This window comes from Hemitrygon akajei, chromosome 6, assembly GCF_048418815.1.
Source record: "Hemitrygon akajei chromosome 6, sHemAka1.3, whole genome shotgun sequence".
Taxonomy (NCBI): domain Eukaryota; kingdom Metazoa; phylum Chordata; class Chondrichthyes; order Myliobatiformes; family Dasyatidae; genus Hemitrygon; species Hemitrygon akajei.
In genome coordinates, this window is record NC_133129.1 from 87,825,087 (window position 1) to 87,846,419 (window position 21,333).

At 45.6% G+C, this 21,333-nt stretch overlaps 1 protein-coding gene across 2 annotated transcripts in view; it reads left to right on the forward strand.

Annotated features, from left to right (window-relative positions):
* The window catches only part of LOC140729227 (phospholipase D1-like), a 162,305-nt gene that overhangs the window by 96,327 nt on the left and 44,645 nt on the right, over nucleotides 1-21,333 (forward strand). For both annotated transcript variants that reach the window (XM_073048753.1, XM_073048754.1), the window contains 6 exons: nucleotides 5,090-5,148; nucleotides 7,310-7,402; nucleotides 9,624-9,776; nucleotides 12,314-12,463; nucleotides 13,989-14,072; nucleotides 14,723-14,801. In XM_073048753.1, the coding sequence (XP_072904854.1) occupies nucleotides 5,090-5,148; nucleotides 7,310-7,402; nucleotides 9,624-9,776; nucleotides 12,314-12,463; nucleotides 13,989-14,072; nucleotides 14,723-14,801 (618 nt within the window). The remainder of the gene's footprint in view (nucleotides 1-5,089; nucleotides 5,149-7,309; nucleotides 7,403-9,623; nucleotides 9,777-12,313; nucleotides 12,464-13,988; nucleotides 14,073-14,722; nucleotides 14,802-21,333) is intronic.

Consider the following 21,333-nt stretch of genomic DNA (forward strand, 5'->3'; position numbering starts at 1 on the left):
AACACAGTAAGACATATGACAGAAGACCATAAGACATAGGAGCAGAATTAGGCCATTTGGCCAATTGAATCTGTCCCACCATTTAATCACGGCTGATCCATTCTTCTTTTCAGACCCACTCTCCTGTTTTCTCCCCATATCCCTTCATGTCCTGATTAGTTAAGAATTTATCAACCTCTGCCTTAAGCGTACATAAAGACTTAGCCACCACAGCTGCCTGTGGCAAAAAATTCCACAGATTCACCTGTCTCTGACTCAAGAAATTCTACTGCATTATCATTCCAAAAGGACACCTCTCTATTCTGAGGCTGTGTCCTCTGGTCTTAGACTCTCCCACTATAGGAAACATCCTCTCCACATCCACTCTATCAAGGCCTTTCAACATTTGATAGGTTTCAATGAGGTTACCCCTCGTTCTTCTGAATTCTAGTCACAACAGGCCCAGAGCCATCAAATCTCTTCTTATGACAAACCATTCAACCCTAGAATCATTTTCGTGAACCTCCTTTGAACCCCCTCCAGTTTTAGCATGTCCCTTATTAGATAAGGGGCCCAAATCTGCTCTCCAAGTGAAACCTCACCATTGGTTTATAAAGTCTCAACATTATGTCCTTGCTTTTATATTCTAGTCCTCTTGAAATGAATGTTAACATTGCATTTGCCTTCCTCACCACTGACTCAACCTGCAAATTAACCCTTAGGGAATCCTGCATGAGGACTCCCAAGTCCCTTTGCTGCACAGTTTTTATGTATTTTCTCTCCATTTAGAAAATAATCAACCCTTTCATTTCTCCTACCAAAGTGTATGACCATATACTTTCCGACATTGCATTCCATCTGCCATTTCTTTGCCTGTTCACGTAATGTCTAAGTTCTTTTGTACGCTCTCTACTTCCACCTATCTTCATATAATCTGCAAACTTTTCAACAAAGCCATCGATTCCATCAGCCAAATTATTCACATATAATGTAAAAAGAATCAGTCCTAACACAGACCCCTGTGGAACACCACTAGTCACTAGCAGCCAACCAGAAAAGGCTCCCTTTATTCCCACTCTTTGCCAGCTGCCAATCAGCCACTGCTTTATCCATGCTAGAATCTTTCCTGTAATACCATGGGCTCGTAGCTTGTTAAGCAGCCTTGTGTGGCACCTTGTCAGTGGCCTTCTGAAAATCCATATACACTACATCCACTGCTCTACCCTCATCAATGTGTTTAATCACATCCTCAAAAAATTCAATCAGGCTTGTAAGGCACAACCTGCCTTTGACAAAGCCATGCTGACTATTCCTAATCATATTATGCCTCTCCAAATATTCATAAATCCTGCCTCTCAGGATCTTCTCTATCAGCTTACCAACCACTGAAGTAAGACTCACTGGCCTATAATTTCCTGGGCTATTCCTACTCCCTTTCTTGAATGAGGGAACAACATCTGCAACCCTCCAATCCTCCAGAATCTTTCCCGTCCTCATTGATGATGCAAAGATCATCTACAGAGGCTCAGCAATCTCTCCCTAACTTCCCACGGAAGCCAGGAGTACATCCCGTCCGGGCCCTGTGACTTATCCAACTTGATGCTTTCCAAAAGCTCCAACACCTCCTCTTCCTTAATATCTACATGCTCAAGCATTTCAGTCTGCTGCAAGTCATCCCTACAATCGCAAAGATCCTTTTCCAAAGCAAAGTATTCATTAAGTACCTCTGCCATCTCCTCCGGTTCCATACACACTTTCCCACTGTCACACTTGACAGGTCCTATTCTCTTACGTCTTATCCTCTTGCTCTTCACGTACTTGTAGAATGCCTTGGGGTTTTCCTTAATTCTGTCCACCAAGGCCTTCTCATGGCCCTTTCTGGCTCTCCTAATTTCATTCTTAAGCTCCTTCCTGCTAGCTTCATAATCTTCTAGATCTCTATCATTACCTAGTTTTTTGAACCTTTCATAAGCTCTTCTTTTCTTCTTGACTAGATTTACAAGAGCTTTTGTACACTACGGTTCCTGTACCTTACCATCCTTTCCCTGGCTCATTGGAATGTACCTATGCAGAACCCCACGCAAATATCCCCTGAACATTTGCCACATTTCTTCCATACATTTCTCTGAGAACATCTGTTTCCAATCTTCACCTTCTGAATGACTTTTTAGTTGCCTTTTATTGGTTTTTAAAAGCTTCCCAATCCTCTAACTTCCCAGTAATTTTTGCTCTGTTATATGCCCTCTCTTTGGCTTTTATGTTGGCTCTGACTTCTCTTGTTAGCCATGGTTGTGCCGTCTTTTCTTCAGAATACTTCTTCCTCTTTGGGATGTATTTATCCTGTGGCTTCCGAATTGCTTCTAGAAATTCCAGCCATTGCTGCTCTGCCATCATCCCTGCCAGTGTTCTTTTCCAATCTGTTCTGGGTAACTCCTCTCTCATGCCTCTGTAATTCCCTTTACTCCACTGTAATGCTGATAATCTGACTTTAGCTTCTCTTTCTCAAATTTCAGGGTGAATTCGATCATATTGTGATCACATGCCCCTGAGGGTTCTTTTACCTTTAGCTCTCTAATCAATTCTGGCTCTTTGCACAGCACCCAATCCAGAATAGCTGATCCCCTAGTGGGCTCAACCATGAGCTGCTCTAAAAAGCCATCTCATAGACATTCAAGAAATTCCCTCTCCTGTAATCCAGGGCCAACCTGATTTGCCCGATCTACCTGTATTTTGAATTCCCGCATGACTATTGTAACATCTCTCTTTTAGCATGCATTTTCTATCTCCCATTGTAATTTGCAGCCCACTTCCTTACTACTGTTTGGGGGTCTGTATACAACTCCCATCAGGGTCCTTTCACCTTATTTCACATACTGCGTCCATATACTGTATCCATACGGTTCTGTATTCACCCTTTTCAACTTTGTCCACCTTTAATGTTGCAACTCACTCTGTTGACTGCAATGTTGCTTAATCAACAGCCCTTCCTCACTATACATTGCCTCTGTTTGTAAACTAGCTACCTCATCTTCTGCACTATCATCTGCCTTTGCTGGAATAATTCTTGCATTGAAATATAAGCAGCTGAGGACACTAGTCGCACCTTTTGATTCCTAACTTTGTCTGAGGCCTTACCAACATTGGCCTCCACAACCTCTCAACGAACTGTTCCGCTACTCTGGTTGCCATCCCCTTGCAACTCTAGTTTAAACCCCACCATGCAGCAATAACAAACCTTCCCGCTAGGATATTAATCCCTCTCCAGTTCAGGTGCACACTGACCCTTCAGTACCAGTCCCACCTTCTCTGGAGGAGAGACCAATGATCCAAAAATCTTGTGCCTTCTCTCCTACACCAACGCCTTAGCCATGTACTAAACTGTAAAATCTTCCTATTTCTAGCCTCACTAGCATGTGGCATGGGTAGCAATCCTGAGATCACAACCTGGAGGTCCTGTCCTTTAACTGAGCATCTAACTCCAAGAACTCCCTGTGCAGAACCTTGTCATCGTCGTACCCATGTCATTGGTGCCTACATGGACCACGACTACTGGCTGTTCACCCTCCCACTTAAGAATGCTGAGGACTCACTCCGACATTCCCCGGACCCTCATGTCTGAGATACCATCTGGGAATCTCGTTCTCGCCCCACAGAACCTCCTGTCTGATCCCCTAAGTAATGAATCCCCTTATCACCATAGCATGCCTCTTCTCCCCCCTTCTCTTCTGAGTCACAGAGGCAGACTCAGTGCCACAGACCCATCCACTGTGACTCTCCTCTCTTGGGTCATTTTCCTCCCCCTCCCCAAAAGCATCCAAAGTGATATATCTGTTGTTGAGGGGGATGGCCACAGGGGTACTCTGCACTGACTCCTTAACCCCTTTCCCCTTCCTGACTGTCACCCAGTTTCCTATATCCTGCATCTTGGGTGTAACTACTTCTCTGTATGTCCTATCACACCCTTCAGCCTCCTGAATGATCCGGAGTTCATCCAGTTCCAGCTCCAACTCCTTAACGCGGTTTGTATGAAGTTGCAGCTGGAGGCACTTGTCACAGTTGTAGTTGTCAGGGACACTGGAGGTCTCCCTGCCTTCCCACATCCTGCAAGAGGAGCATTCAGTATCCTGCCTGGCATTTCTACTGTCCTAGCTGAGCAGATAGAAAGAAGAGAAGGAAAAATCTTCCCTGTGCTTTTTCTGATTGAAGCCTTTCTTTGTGGAAGCCTCGAAGAGTTGAAGCCTGAAGATCCCCACTCTGACTGTGTCCACTCAGACAACAGCCCCTGCCTTGCCCTGCCCCCCTTTAATTTGCTCTTACTAATCAATCCTAGATGGCAACTGGTCACTGGTGAAAGCTCTTCAAAGATCTCTCTTGCTTGGACTGTCTGCTTTCTATAAGGCCATAAGGCATAGGAGCAGAATTATGCCATTTGGCCCATTGAGTCTTCTCCACCATTTCCCTCTCAACCCCATTTTCTGGCATTCTCCCGGTAATCTTTCACGCCCTGACCAATCAAGAACCTGTTAACCTTGGCCTTAAATGCACCCAGTGACTTGGCTTCCACAGCCATCTGTGGCATTGAATTCCACCGATTCACCACCCTCTGGCTAAAGAAATTCCTCCTCGTCCCCGTTCCAAATGGACGTCCCTATATTTTGATCTGTGTTCTATCTTGCCTATACGTTATATTAACCCTAGCCTTGCCACAACTTGCACTCATGGGCGTGATTATGCGGTGCGAGCTCATTGGGCCAGAAGGGCCTATTACTGTGCTGTATCTCTTAAAAACAACAAAATTAAATTTTAAAATGGGAACTTCACACAGATCAAGGTCAAAATCCAAATTAAACCTGTGGCTGTAAGGCAGTAATACTAACTAACACACCACTGTGTATTTTTTTATCTATAGTAAGTAAACTTTGTGCTCTTACCCTCTCAACCTGAGACAAAATTAATTCATAAAATAATTCATATATTTATTGGATTGCTTTTATAAAGATCCTTTGCTTACACTAATTGACTGCCTTCTTCTCTCAAACACAATTTTCATTGGGCCTCAGATTTTCCATTTAACTCCACCTTCAGCTAACCAGGTTTTATTTAATCCTAGATGGCATTCCTGGATGTAAGCGAATTGTCCTTCATTCAAGACTTGGGTCCAAAAGGATTGTAAGTATCGTGATTCGATTGATCACAATTGAGAAGATTTGTTCATAGTTGGGGTTCTTGATGGTTTGGTGTTGATCAGTTTGGCCCTGGTTCGATCTCCATCGCGGGTTCTGAGAGTTCAAAATCTGCCCCTGAAAGTGGGTCACAGCCAGACAGGCTGGTAAGAAAGCTTTTAGCATGCTAACTGTTGTGGTTTATAACTCCAAAACATTAAACTAATTCAAAGGAAGACACGGGAGTCTGATATGCGGGTGTAACTCCATCTTTACTTTAAGGGAAGCGCGCACGTATTGTGTGGTAGCACGATGACGTATGCAGTTCACGTATTTATATATATAAAACCCAGAGTTAATTATTTAAATGAAATAAAATGTATATACAAGATTACTCAAATGCTACTGAAACATTAAGTCCATAATACTGGCCTGGGCACTGAGCAGAGAATTTGTGAAGAAAGTTGGTCACAGCCAGACAGGGTGGTGAAAAAGGCTTTTGGCCGTCATTGGTCGAGGACTCAGCAGAGAAGCTGAGACACCATGTTGTAGTTGTACAGGACACTGGTGAAATCACACCTGGAGTTTTGTGTATGGCTTTGTGTACTCAGTTATAGGTAACATGTCATTAAGATGGAAAGAGTACAAAAAGGATTAGTGTTAATAATAATGATAATGTCACCTCCATCCAGGGCCGCAAAAAGTCATACCATACTTCTTCCCTGCAAATCTCAGCTCTGTCAGTGACCAGCACGGTGAAAGGTTTCACCAGGACATTGCGGTCATAGAGAAATGGTATCGGGGCAACTGGAATCCATCAATGCAAGCTAATTATAGTTGGACACTTCAGCAAGAAGCCTCAGACACTAAATACAAATGAAAATCACCAACAAAACATTTTTGTTCAGTTGAGCAATTGCTAAATGCAATGGTTTATGCAAGTAAACACAGTAAAAGGTAATTTCTTGTTTCTCCAAATTCCTACACTATACAAGTAGTCCAAAATTATATTTGTGTTCAGCTTCAAACGGTCTATCATAAACAAAAAAAAAAATTCTGAGGAAGCAACACTTTCAAAACAGCATGTTGCCCAGTAGCAGTTCTTGAAACTAGAGTTGTAGGGCTTCAGACTTTTATACTTCCTGCCCAGTGCAGCTGTGAGAAGGCATGGCTTGCGTAGTGGGGATCTTTGATGATGGACGTTGATCATGTGGTTTCTACCGATATTGGGGAGGGATGTGTCCGTGATGCTTTGGGCTGAGTCCACTACCCGCTGCAGCTTCTTGCCTTTGAATTGCTCTGCCAGACCATGATGAGGAAACCTTCAAAGTACCTATTCATCACCAAATACAAGCCTGGAATTCAATTTCTTGTGGGCGTACTCAGTAAATCAGACAGTGACAGTGTGAACAGTGTCCAGAGCAGAATCAATGAAAGACTGCCCAACCTCGGCTTTCAACCAGAGTGCAGAAAGCAGCAAACTGCAAATACAAATAGAAAAGAGCAATGATAACAAGCAATAAGCATCGAGAACATGAGATGAAGTGCCCTTGAAAGTGATGGGGCAAGTGAAGTTATCCCCTGTGGTTCAAGAGCCTGATGGCTGTGAGGTAGTAACTCTTCCTGAACCAGGTGGTGTGAGTCCTGAAGCTCCTGTACTTTCTTCCTGATGGCAGCAGCAAGAAGAGAGCATGGCCTGGGTGGTGGGGATCTCTGATGATGGATGCTGCTTTCCTGTGACAACGTTTCATGTAGATGTGCTCAATGGTTGGAGGGCTTTACCCGTGATGGCCTGGGTAATCCACTACTTTTTGTAGGATTTTCCATCTATGGTATTGGTGTTTCCATACCAGTCTGTGATGCAGCCAATCAATATGCTCTCCACCACACTTCTATAGGAGTTTGTCAAAGTTTTATACATTATGCCAAGTCTTCGCACACTCCTGAGGACATAGAGGCACTGCAGTGATTTTATTGTTGTTGAATGAATGTGCGGGGTCCAGGACAGGTCCTATGAATTGATAACACTGAGGAGTTTAAACTTTCTTTCTAAGCCCACAGGGGAAGCAGAATAGGAAAGTTCACAGTGGAAGAAAAAGGACATGAAGCCACAGAGACCGGGTTCCAAGTGTCTGGTATTAATTGCTCTGTCATTTATCTGTTGACAGGGAAGGGATGATTGTAAAACGCTCTGGAGGACACAGGATCCCTGGCTTAAACTGTTGCGGCCGCCATCGGTTCTGTTATCGGTGGTCAAAGAGGTCAGTAGCACAGGTATTGATGTGGGAGCTGGAGGGCGGTGTTGATGTGGGAGTTGGAGGGCGGTGCAGCGGTTCAGCAGTTAGAGGCCACAGCCTCACATCTCCAGTGTCTCTGGTTCGATCCCGACCTCTGGCACTGACTCTGGCTGTGTGGTGTAGAATCTGCATGTTCTCCCTGTGACCCCGTGGGTTTCCCCTGGGTGTTCTAGTTTCCCCCCACACCCTGACAATATGCGAGCCCAGGGGTGAGGGGGTTAATCGTTGCCTTAAAACACACCCCCCCAACGTGTGGGTTCGGCATGGAATTGGAGAAGGTTTGACGGGAAAACAAAATGGGATTAGCATTGAGGATCAGTACAGGTTCATTGGGCTGAAAGGCCTCTTTCTGATTATGTTCTATCTGATGAACCACCACAGACAAATGAAAACCATAAACTTGCAGATGATGAACTGAAATAAAAACAAAAAATTCTAGATACATTCAGCAGGTCTGGCAGGATCTGTGGAGAGAGAAGGTTAAAGATGCTTCAGGTTGAACACCCTTCACCAAAACTGAGAAGGGCATTTTAAATAGCGGATAAAGGAGCAGGAGGGAAGATCTTTGATTTTTCATTTAATTTTAAATTTAATTTAGAGATACAGCATAATAACAGGCCCTTGTGGCCAGCAAACCTGTGCTGTCCAATTTCAGCCACGTGACCAATCAACCTACTAACTCAGACATCTTTGGACTGTGGGAGGAAACTGGAGCACCCGGAGGAAATCCACGGGGCAAACATACAAACGCCGTACTGACAACGTTCTCCCCGTGACCACCGTGGGTTTCCTCTGGTTGCTCCAGTTTCCTCCCACACTATATCCCTATCATTATCTTTATGTGCTATGTCATGTGATGTGGTTGATCATGGTCTTTCCATGACCGTGTTTGTCCTTGATAAATGTTTCTACAGACGTGGTTTGCCATTGCCTTCTTCTGGGCAGTGTCTTTACAGGACGGGTGATCGCAGCCATTGTCAATACTCTTCAGAGATTGTCTGCCTGGTGTCAGTGGTCACATAACCAGGACTTGTGATCTGCACCGGCTGCTCGTACGACCATCCACCACCTGATCCCATGGCTTCACGTGACCCCGATCGGTATGGGGGAGGGGTCTAAGCAGGTGCTACACCTTGCCCAAGGGTGACCTGCAGGCTAGTGGAGGGAAGAAGAATCTTACCCAGATTTTCCTATCACGGCCCCATTGATCAGTCACCCTGTGTAGCTCATCCTGACTGAAGTCCTGCTCTTGCCCTATCACACACGTTTCCTTTGTCCTATCCATTCCTCCCACCACCTTCCCTACAACCCAAACTATCTTTTTTTTTTCCAGTCTCTCTTTCCCAGTTCTGATGAACTGTCACCAGGCCAAGACATTAATCCTACTTTTATATCTTCTCAGACTCTGCCTGACCTGCTGAGTATTTCTAGAATTTTCTGTTTTTATTACAGAGTTCCAACAGTATAAGATGATGGGAGGCATTGATTGTGTGGATAGTCAGAGGCTTTTTTCCAGGGCTGAAATGGCTAGCACGAGATTTTTAAGGTGCTTGGAAGTAGGTACAGAGGAGATGTCAGGAGTAAGTTTTTTTACACAGAGCGTGGTGAGTGCGTGGAATGGGCTGCCGGCGACGGTGGTGGAGGTGGATACGATAGGGTCTTTTAAAAAAAGAGAGGGCTATGGGTAACCCTAGGTAATTTCTAAAGTAAGTACATGTTCGGCACAGCATTGAGGCCTGTATTGTGCTGCAGGTTTTCTATGTTTCTATCTGCAAGTTTACTGTTTCACTTTTGCCAAAGCACAGCAAGAGGCCTTTCAGCCCACTGAGTCAGTACCGACCAATCACAAATTCACCCCATTTTATTCTCCCCAGATTCCATCCCACACATTTTCTACTTTGTATAATCAAAGACGAATGAAAGCAGATACTTGAAATTTGGAACAGAAATGGAAATGTCTAAGATACTCAGCAGGTCAGACAGCATCCACACAGAGAGAAACACAGAGTGGAAACTCAGCAACCAATGGGAAATTGTGGTTGCTGTTTTTAAACTAACCAATGAATGATTAATACAGTATTAATACGGCTTTCGACTAGCAAATAAGACACACCCCCACACTACAACCACTCTTTGAAATTGATAATCCCCTCGAATCTCACTGATTATTGGCGGGGTGTTCCAGGTGGATCGTTATCAAGGACTCTTTCCTGCTCTACATGAGGCCATCCAACGGTGCCATCTCCTTCGTTCTCTTGTTTGACAAAGGCTTCAACGTTCAAGTTGGCAGCCGAGAGACAGGAGCCAAGTATGGCGTCATGATTGAGAACCTGTCCAGGTCAGTCCTCTCTCCTTCCCTCTTGTCTGTTGGCCTTGTCTGGGTGCAGAATGGGTAGTGGGAGCCAAGGAAGAAAGTTTCTGCAGATGTTTCGTCACCATATGAGGAGACATTAGCAGTGTGCTGTTCACTTGTCGTGTGTCCTCCGAATGTTTGGCCTTCATATGATTGTCAATGAGCTGATTGGTTGTCATTAGCGAAACCCAATTGTGATGTAGGGAGGGGAGTCTCTTTGCTGATTGGTTGCGTGCGTACCCCCTCAACTGAGTTTTCATAATGTTGCCCTATCAGCTGAATGATAAGTATATAAAGGCCAAACATTCGGGGGGATACACCACAAATTAACAGAGCATTGATTATGTCTCCTCGCGTGGTGACGAAAAGTTTGCAAATAAATTGCCAAAATTGGAGAACAACTCAACCACCCGAGCTACACATTTTCAAGTTATTTCTAACAAGAAAACATTGTTTGGTTAATCTAATTAATACATACAAAATGCTGGAGGAACTCAGCAGGCCAGGCAGCATCTATGGAAAAGAGTAAACAGTCAACAATTCAGGCCAAGACCCTTCATCAGCAGTGGGAAAAAAGAGAAGTCAGAGTAAAAGATGGGGAAGGAGAGGAAGAAGTACAAGGTGGCAGGTGAAACCGGGAGAGGGGGAGAGGGTGAAGTAAAGAGCTGGGAAGTCAATAAATGTAAGAGATACTGGGCTGGAGAAGGGGAAATCTGAGAGGAGAGGCCATTACAGAAAGGAAAGGGGTAGGAATACCAGAGCAATGTTGTGGGCAGGTAAGGAGATAAGGTGAGAGAGGGAAATGGGAATGGGGGATGGTGAAGGAGGAGGGGGAAGTTTGAGAAATCGACGTTCATACCATCAGGTTGGAGGCTCCAACCTGAGTGTGGCCTCATCACAGAGTTAGAGGAGCCCACGCACTGACATGTTGGAATGGGAATGGGAATTGAAATGGGTTCATTAATCTCTGTTTCCACAGCTACTTTCTTCGGGGGTAGTGGGGGAAGAGGTAGATTGCACACCATCTTCCTGATCTTCACTCTGTCCTTTCTCCAATGTGGGATTTCTTGTGGAGGCTGGAGACGGAGTACTAGGCCATAAGACATAGGAGCAGGATTAGGCCATTCAGTCCATTGAATGTGCTCCTCCATTCCATCATGGCTGATTTATTATCCCTCTCAACCCTGTTCTCCTGCCTTCTCCCTGTAACCTTTGTCACCCTCACTAATCAAGAACCTATCAACCTCCGCTTTAAATACACCCAGTTACTTGGCCCCCCGCAGCTGTCTGTGGCAATGAATTCCACAGATTCACCACCCTCTGGCTAAAGAAGTCCCTCTTCATTTCTATTCTGAAGGCATGTCCTAGTATTTTGAGGCTGTGCCCTCCAGTCCTAGACTTCCCCCATTACCGGAAACATCCTCTGCTGTCCACACTATCTGGGCCTTCCAATATTTGATATTTCATTGAGATTCCACCCCCCACCCATTCTTCTAAACCCCCGTTAAGTCAGGCCCAGAACCATTAAATAGTCTTTATCAATTGACCCTTTCATTCCCAGGATGAATCTCGTGAGCCTCCTCTGGATCCTCTCCAATCTCAGCTCATCCTTTCTTAGATAAAGAGCTTAAAGCTGCTCACAATACTCCAAGTGCATTGCGTTTGTATTCTGTGTTTTTCACTCTTTTTTTGCCACTTGTGCAGTTTGTTTGTTTTGCACACTGTTGTGGGTGGGGGTGTTGGTGTGATATTTTACTCTGAACATCACAGCTCTATAGGACCCTGGTCAGACCCCACTTGGAGTACTGTGCTCAGTTCTGGTAGCCTCACTACAGGAAGGATATGGAAACTCCGGAGAGAGTGCAGAGGAGATTTACAAGGATTGGAGTGCGTACCTTATGAGAATAGGTTGAGTGAACTCCTTGGAGTGACGGAGGATGAGAGGTGACCTGATAGAGGTGTACAAGATGACGAGAGGCATCGATCATGTGGATAGCCAGGGGCTTTTTCCCAGGGCTGAAATGGCCAGTACGAGGGGACATACTTTTAAGGTGCTTGGAAATAGGTACTGAGGGGATGTCAGGGGTAAGTTTTTCACACAGAGAGTGGTGGGTGCGTGGAACACATTGCCGGTGGCGATGGTGCAGGCGGATTCAATAGGGTCTTTTAAGGGATTCTTGGGTGGGTACATGGAGCTTAGAAAAAATAGAGCGCCATGCGCTAGAGCAATTTCTATGCTGTTTCTAGAGTAGGTTACATGGTCGGCACAACATTGTGGGCCGAAGGGCCTGTAATGTGCTGTAGATTTCCATGTTCTATGAATGGGTTCCATGGTGTTTCTTTGTTTCGTGGCTGTCTGTGGGAAGACAAATCTCAGGGTTGTAAATGGCACACGTACTTTGCTAATAAATGTCCTTTGAATCCATTCACGATCCGGTAGTTCCCCCACTTGCTGCCTCGTTAATCTCTGATCCTTCCAGCTGCAGCTGCTTTCAACTAACCTACGTTTCTTCCCCACGCAGGACTCTGATCATCAAATGCAGCAGCTACCGGCAGGCCTGCTGGTGGAAGCAGGAAATCACCAACCTGGCAGAGAGGCACGGTCAGGATTTCCTCACGGACCATCGCTTCGATTCATTTGTTCCTGCTCGCCATAGTATCCAAGCACGATGGTAAATATTTATTTATTTATTGCGCTACAGGGCGGAGTAGGCCCTTCCAGCCCTCCGCGACATGCTGCCCCGGCAACGTTCGACAAACCCCACTTAACCCTAACTCACAGGACAACTTACCATGACTAATTAACCTACTAACCAGTACATCTTTGGACTGTGGGAGGAAACCAGAGCACCCAGAGGAAACCCACACGGTCACAGGGAGAACAGACAAACTCCTTACAAATGATGTTGGAATTGAACTCCCAACTCCAACATCCCATAAGACCATGAGATAGAGGAGCAGAATTAGGCCATTTGGCCCATCAAGACTGTTCTGCCATTTCATGGCTGATCCATTTTTTTCTCACAGCCCCAATCGCCTGCCTTCTCCTCGTAACCTTTCATGCCCTGACTAATCAATAATCTATCAACCTCTGCCTTAAATATGTCCAATAACTTGGCTTCCACAGCCACCAGAGGAAACGAAAATTCCACAGATTCATCATACTTCGGCTAAAGAAATTCCTCCTCATCTCCATTCGAAACGATGCCCCTCTATTCTGAGGCTGTGTCCTCTGGTCTTAGACTCTCCCACCATAGGAAACATCAACTCTGTTGAGCCCCCACACTCCCACGTACACAGACATGCACGCACACACCGGCGCGCACAGCGGTGGGGGTCGGGAGCAAACCGTGGGTCTTCAGCGCTCCAAGGCGAGAGTGCTACCAGTGCGTCATGGAATGGTGGAGCAGACTCAGAGGGTTGGATGTCCTCATTCTGCTCCTATGTTTTGTGCTTCTCCCCGTGATCCTGTGGTGCTTTCCTCAGGCTCATCAGTTTCCTCCCACATCCACAATGTGATGGATTGATCGGCCATTGTGAATTACCCCCCCCCCCAGAACAGGAATTCCCAACCTGGGGTCCACGAACCCCTGGCTTAATGTTTGGGGTTCATAGCATAAACAAGGTTGGGAACCCCTGCCCTAGAGAGTGGGTGGGGGTTAGGATTGTTCAGGGGAGGGGAGTCAATGGGAAGGTGGGGAGAATGAAGTAGGATCATTGTAGATGGACATCAATTTAGACTAGATGTGCCCAGGGTTCACCAGATTGATTCCGGAGAGGAGGGAGTTAGCCCATGAGGGAATATTGAGTCGTCTGGAATTATACTAACTGGAATTCATAAGAATGAGAGGGGATCTTATAGAAACAATGAAATGGACAGATAAGATAGAGACAGGAAAGTTATTTCCATTTACCACAAAGATATAGGAGCAGAATTAGGCCATTTGGCCCATGTCCCAACAAACAGTTCCTCCATTAGCTCCTTTGCCACTCAATGTCTCTGTCTCCTGTGTCCTTCAGAGGCTCTGACCAAGTCATTGTGCCAGTTCCCGTGTGTTCAGACCTGTTCTGAGTACAATGGTCACATCCATGCAGAAAGTAGACAAACTCCAAATATCATTACTTAGAGGCTAACCTTAGTCATTCATTTCAATTCCATTGGAAGAGACTCTGACGTTCCCTGTGTTTGATCCCCAGGTTCGTCAATGGCAGTGGGTATTTTGCTGCTGTTGCGGATGCTTTGAACCAGGCCAAGGAAGAGATCTTCATCGCTGATTGGTGGTGAGTTAATGGAATCAGAATCAGGTTCCTTTTCCCTGACCTACACTCAGTGGCCACTTGTTTTACCTCTACCTAATGAAGTGGCCACTGAGAGTATATTCATGGTCTTCTGCAGCTGTAGCCCATCCACTTTGAGGTTCGATTTGTTGTGAGCTCAGAGATGCTCCTCTACGCAACACCATTTGTAACACATGCTTATTTGAGTTGCTGTCAGCTTGAACCAGTTGGCCATTCTCCTCGGACCACTGACGGCAAAAATGGCCACAGAGCTGCCGCCCACTGGATGTTTTCTGTTTTATCCACCATCGTCTGTGAACTCTAGAAATCCCAGGACATCGACAGTTTCTGAGATACTCAAACCACCCGGTCTGGCACAAACAATGATTCGCACCATTCTCTGTAAACGCTAGAGACAGTTGTGTGTGAAACTCGGAGAAGATCGGTTATTTCTGGCACAAACAATGATTCGCACCATTCTCTGTAAACGCTAGAGACAGTTGTGTGTGTAACTTGGAGAAGATTGGTAATGTCTGGCACAAAAACAATGATTCGCACCATTCTCTGTAAACGCTAGAGACAGTTGTGCGTGAAACTCGGAGAAGATCGGTAATTTCTGAGAGACTTGCTGACATTTTTCTTTCTTATTACAGGCTAAGCCCGGAAATTTACCTGAAGAGACCAGCGAAGGATGACTACTGGAGGCTGGACACTATCCTGAAGCGTAAGGCGGTGAGCGACAGAGAATTCGACAAATTTCACCTATTTCACAATATGCTCTTCCCTATCAAGAAAAGTGACAGCTCAGATCAAGGTCATAAGACATAGGAGCAGGATTAGGCCATTCAGCTCATCGAGCCTGCTCCGCCATTTCATTACAGATGATTTATTTATTGAAATGCAGCGCAGAACAAGCCCTTCCGGCCCTTCGAGCCATGTCACTCTGCAACCCCCGATTTAACTCTTGCCCAATCACAGAACAATTTACTACGATTAATCAACCTACCAATCGGTACATCTTTGCAATGTGGGAGGAAACCCACACAGAGAGAACATACAAACTCTTTAATTATCTTTTCTTAGAAAGGCCCCTTTTCTTAGAAAGGATGTGTTGAAACTGGAGAGGGTTCAAAGGAGGTTCACGAAAATGATTCTGGGATTGAATGGCTTGTCATATGAAGAGTGTTTGATTGCTCTGGGCCTGTATTTGCTGGAATTCGCAAGAATGAGGAGTGACCTCATTGAAACCTATCGAATGTTGCAAGGCCTTGATAGAGTGGATGTTTCCTATGGTGGAGGAGTCTACGACCAGAGGACACAGCCTCAGAATAGGGGGATGTCTTTTTCAAAGAGAGATAATTTCATTAGCTAGAGAGTGATAAATCTACAAAATAAGTTGCCAAAGATGGATGTGGAGGGCAAGTCTTTATGTATATTTAAGACAGAGGTTGATTGATTCTTGATTAGTCAGGGCTTGAAGGGATACAGGGAGAAGGCAGGAGATATAGTTGGGAGGAAAATTTGATCAGCCATGATGAAATGGCAGAGCAGACTTGACGGACCAAATGGGCTAATTCCACTCCTATATCTTGGGGGTCTTGCATTCCATCTGGGTAGCCTCCAGCATGAGTATCGATTTCTCATTCCTGTGGTCTGCTCTCCTATCAGATTCCTTCCTCTGCAGCCCCTGACCTTTCCCACCCACCTGGCTTCACCCATCACCTTCCAGCTAGCCTCCTTCCCTCTCCGTCACCTTTTTATTCTGGCATCTTTCCCCCTTCCTTCTCAGTCTCGATGAAGGGTCTGGGACCAAAACTTCGACTGTTTAGTTATTTCCATAGCCTGACCTACTGAGTTCCTCCAGCATTGTGTGCGTGTGTGCGTGTGTGCGTGCGTGCGTGCGTGCGCGCGCGCTATCCGACCGCAGCTCCGTGCCATCTTGACCAGAAGTTTCTGCTTCCAGCTGTTTTTTTTTCCAGGTTGAAACCATTTCCTTCCACAGACTGCACCTGACCTGCCGAGTTCCTCCAGCATTTTGCTCATATTCTGCTTTATAGCAGTTTTCCGGCATCTGCTGGCCTTTATATTTTTCTGCTTTTCCATTGGATGAAGGTCTTGTCGAGATGTTTCTGGGACCTGTTGGAAATAAAGCATACCATCCAGCTTTGAGATAGAAATCAATCTTTTATAGTGTTTTTCTTTCTTTCAAAATTCTGTGAACCGAGGACTGTGGGAGGGAACCAGAGCACCCGGAGGAAACCCACGCAGTCACGGGAAGAGCGTACAAACTCCTTATAAGCAGCGGCAGGAATTGAACCTGGGTCACTGGTAATGTAAAGCCTTGTGCTGACCACTATGCTGTTGTGAAATTTCAAAAGCAGCTTAAACCCGTCTGGCCATTCTCCTCTGACCTCTCATCAATGAGGCATTTCTAGCCACGGAACTGCCACTCACTGGATGTTTTTTTTGTTTCTCACACCAGTCCCTGTAAACTCTAGAGACTGTTGTGTATGAAAATACCAGGGGATCAGCAGCTTCTGAGATAGTCAAACCACCCCGTGAGGCACCAACAATCATTCCACAGTCAAAGTCGCTTATATCACATTTCTTTACCATTCAGAACAACTCTGACCCTCTTGACCATGTCTGCATGCTTTTATGCATTGAGTTGATTGGCTGATCAGATATTTGCATTAACGATCTAGTCTCACCTAACCCAAGGGGGAGAAAAAGCTGTGTATCCCTTGCAACACACATAAAATGCTGGAGGAGCTCAGCAGGTAAGGCAGCATCTTTGGAAAATAATAAACAGTCAACGTCTTGGGCTGAGACCCTTCTTCAGGGCTGGAAAGGAAGTGGGGAAGATGCCAGAATAAAAAAGGTGGGGGGAGAGGGGAAGAAGGATAGCTAGAAGGTGATAGGTGAAGCCAGGTGGGTGGGAACCTCTTGGCCAAGTCTGCATGCTTTTATGCATTGAGTTGTTGCCACGTGATTGGGTATTGCCATTAACGAGCAGGTGCACAGGTGTACCTAATAAAGTGGCCATTGAGTGTAAGTTTTCAAAGAAAGAAATTAAAATAAGATTAAGTGTTTGTGTGCTGTCATACACGTGGTTTGCCCTTCCTCTATAGAGATTGGCACTGGGTTTATCCTTCTCCAAAGTCTCTCTGTCATGGACAACATGATCAATCCTGACCACTCAGTGCCCAAAGGACCTTGTCCAGCGCAGGCACACACTATTGAATGGTCAAGCACTCCCGAGTCCAATGTTAGGCAAATGCAGTCCATCTCCGACTGTTCTGACTCCGCTGAAGGAATCTAGCTGAGCACAAGTCACTCCCTCGGTGAGTCTCACAGCTTAGAAACAGAATCTTTAGCCCAGCTTGTCATGACCATCCAAGATGTCTATTGGAGATGGTCCCATTTCCATCATCAGAGACCCCCCCCCACCACCCAGGCCAAGCACTCTTCTCACTGCTGCCATCAGATTGAAGTCACAGGAGCCTCAGGACTTGTACGACCAGATTCAGGAACAGTTACTACCCCTCAACGGTCAGGCTCGAACAAAAGAGGATAACTACACCCATCCATTGAGATGTTCCCACGACCAGTGATCTCACTTTAATGACTCTTTATCTCATTATCACATGTTCTCATTATTTATCACTATTTATTTATATTTGCATTTGCACAGTTTGTTGTCTTCTGCACTCTGGTTGATCTTTCACTGATCCTGTTATAGTTACTATTCTATAGATTTGCTGAGTCTGCCCACAGGAAAATGAATCTCAGGGTTGTATATGGTGACGTAGGTACTTTGATAATAAATTTACTTTGACCTTGATTTGCTTGCATTTTGCCCACATCTCTCTAACCCTTTCCTAAACATGTCCAAATGTCTTTTAAATATTGTTATTGTACCTACCTCAGCTATTTCCTCTGGCAGCTCTTTCCATTCATCCACCACCCCCTGTGTGAAGGTCCCTTTTAAATATGCCCCCTCTCATCTTAAACCCATAGTTCTAGTCCCCCTACCCTGGGGAAAAGACTGGGACCATCCACCTTTTCTATGAATCTCAGGTTATATATTTCCATAAGCTCACCCATCAGCTTCTAGGCTCCAGGGAAAACAATCACAGTCTATCTAATCTCTGCTTATAACTTGAGCCCTTCAGTCCCAATAACTTTTGGGTGAAACTTTAAAGTTCAAAATACATTTATTATCAATGTATGTATACTTTATACAACCTTGAGATATGTCTCCTAACAGGCAGCCACAAAACAAACCCAAAAGAACCCGTAAAAAAAGGACCATCAGACACCCGAGGTGCAGAGAAAAGAAAGCATATCAATAAACACATTCTGAGCTGAAAGAGAGTCCTGTCCACGGACCCTTAGTTCAGCAGAGAGCACAGCCGTGAGTTGAACCGTCCTGACTCTCACTTCAGGTCGCGACACCCTGACCTTTTCAATCTGGCATGACGCTCAAGTCATCGTTGAAACATGGGGTCCAGTTGCTTCGATACGCTCTGGAACCTGCCTCTATTCAGCCTGTACCCATCCTTTCCGATTCGGCCCAGTTCTTAAATCGATTGAACCTCAGGTCTTCCTTGCTCTTGGCAACGGGCCCACTTCCTTGCCTTGGTTCTGCTACATCAAATTGCCTCCAAGACCAGAGGAAAGTTACAGACTATTATTTGTGATGATTGTTTACCAGGAAAAAGAGTGATTAACGAAGTATTTAGTTGTTTTCCTGTTTCATCGGGCACCAGTCAGAAGTCACTGAGATTCACCAACACCATCTGAAACCAGCTGAATGCTCTCTAGCTTAATGACGTGCTTCCTCGAGCTGGGTGACCAGAACTGCACTCAATCCTGCGGTATGATCTCGACAAAGATTTGCACTGATGCAAGACGCCCAAACTCAGAGCGCTGAAAGCCTGCTTACCAAATGCCTTCTTCACCTTTGTTGAACTTCCATGGAATTTTGTAATTGCATCCCTGAATCCGCCACTTTCCAGGGCCCTGCCCATTCTAATGGATTGTTTTTACTGTTATATATCTCCTGGGGTATCGAGTGGAGATGCGTTTCTAACAAAGGAGGTGTAAGGTACTCCTTCCCTCCGCTAGCCTGCAGGTCACCCTTGGGCAAGGTGCGGCACCTACTTAGCCCCTCCCTCACCACTGATCAGGGTCACGAGAAGCCATGGGAGCAGCTGGTGGATGGTTGTATGAGCAGCTGGTGTTCGTCCAACCATCCACCACCAAGAGAGGCTGTACAACATCAACATCAGGCACAAGTACAACATCAAGAGAAGCTGTACTTGATCTGGTATTGGGAAATGAACCTGGTCAGGTGTCAGGTCTTTCAGTGGGAGAGCATTTTGGAGATAGTGATCACAATTCTATCTCCATTACCAATGCATTGGAGAGGGATAGGAACAGACAAGTAGGGGAAAGGTTTAATTAGAGTAAGGGGAAATATGAGGCTACCAGGCAGGAACTTGGAAGCATAAATTGGAAACTGATGTTTTCAGGGAAACGTACAGAAGAAACGTGGCAAATGTTCAGGGGATATTTGCGTGCGGTTCTGCATAGGTACGTTCCAATGAGATAGGGAAGGATGGTAGGGTACAGGAGCCATGGTGTACAAAAGCTGTTGTAAATCTAGTCAAGAGGATATTAAGGAAGAGGACGTGCTGGAGCTTTTGAAAAGCATCAAGTTGGATAAGAAATGGGACCGGACGGGATGTACACAGGCTACTGTGGGAGGCGAGGGAGGAGATTTCTGAGCCTCTGGCAATGATCTTTGCATCATCAATGAGGCCAGGTTCTGGAGGATTGGAGGGTTGCGGATGTTGTTCCCTTATTCAAGAAAAGGAGTAGAGATAGCCCAGGAAATTATAGGTCAGTGGGTCTTACTTCAGTGGTTGGTAAGTTGATGGAGAAGATCCTGAGAGGCAGGATGTATGAACATTTGGAGAGGCATAATAAGATTAGGAATAGTCAGTATGGCTTTGTCAATGGCAATTCGTGCCTTTCGAGCCTGATTGAATTTTTTGAGGATGTGACTAAACACATTGATGAAGGAGAGCCATAGATGTAGTGTATACGGATTTCGGCAAGGCATTTGATAAGATACCCCATGCAAGGCTTACTGAGAAAGTAAGGAGGCATGGAATCCAAGGGGACATTGCTTTGTGGATCCAGAACTTGCTTGCCCACAGGAGGTAAAGAGTGGTTGTAGACAGGTCATATTCTGCTTGGAGGCTGGTGACCAGTGGTGTGCCTCAGGGATCCGTTCTGGGACCCCTACTCTTTGTGATTTTTATAAGTGACCTGGATGAGGAAGTGGAGGGATGGGTTAGTAAATTTGCTGATGACACAAAGGTTGGGGCTGTTGTGGATAGTGTGGAAGGCTGTCAGAGGTTACGGCGGGATATTGATAGGATGCAAAACTGGGCTGAGAAGTGGCAGATGGAACTCAACCCAGATAAGTGTGAGGCGGTTCATTTTGGTAGGTCAAATATGATGGCAGAATAAAGCATTAATAGTGAGACTCTTGGTAGTGTGGAGGATCAGAGGGATCTTGGGGTCCGAGTCCATAGGACACTCAAAGCTGCTTCGCAGTTGACTCTGTGGTTAAGAAGGCATATGGTGCATTGACCTTCATCAATCGTGGGATTGAGTTTAAGAGCCGAGAGGTAATGTTGCAGCTATACAGGACCCTGGTCAGACCCCACTTGGAGTACTGTGCTCAATTCTGGTCGCCTCAGCACAGGGAGGACGAGGAAACCATAGAAAGGGTGCAGAGGAGATTTACAAGGATGTTGCCTGGATTGGGGAGCATGCCTTATGAGAATAGTTTGAGTGAACTCGGCCGTTTCTCCTTGGAGCGATGGAGGATGAGAGGTATTCTGACAGAGGTGTACAAGATAATGAGAGGCATTGATCGTGTGGATAGTCAGAGGCTTTTTCCCAGGGCTGAAATAGCTAGTATGAGAGGGCACAGTTTTAAGTTGCTTGGAAGTAGGTGCAGAGGAGATAACAGGGGTAAATCTTTAACACAGAGAGTGGTGAGTGCGTGGAATGGGCTACCGGTGACGGTGGTGGAGGTGGATACGATAGGGTCTTTTAAGAGACTCCTGGACAGGTACATGGAGCTCAGAAAAATAGAGGGCTATGGGTATCCCTAGGTAATTTCTAAGGTAAGGACATATTCGGCACAGCTTTGTGGGCCAAAGGGCCTGTATTGTGCTGTAGG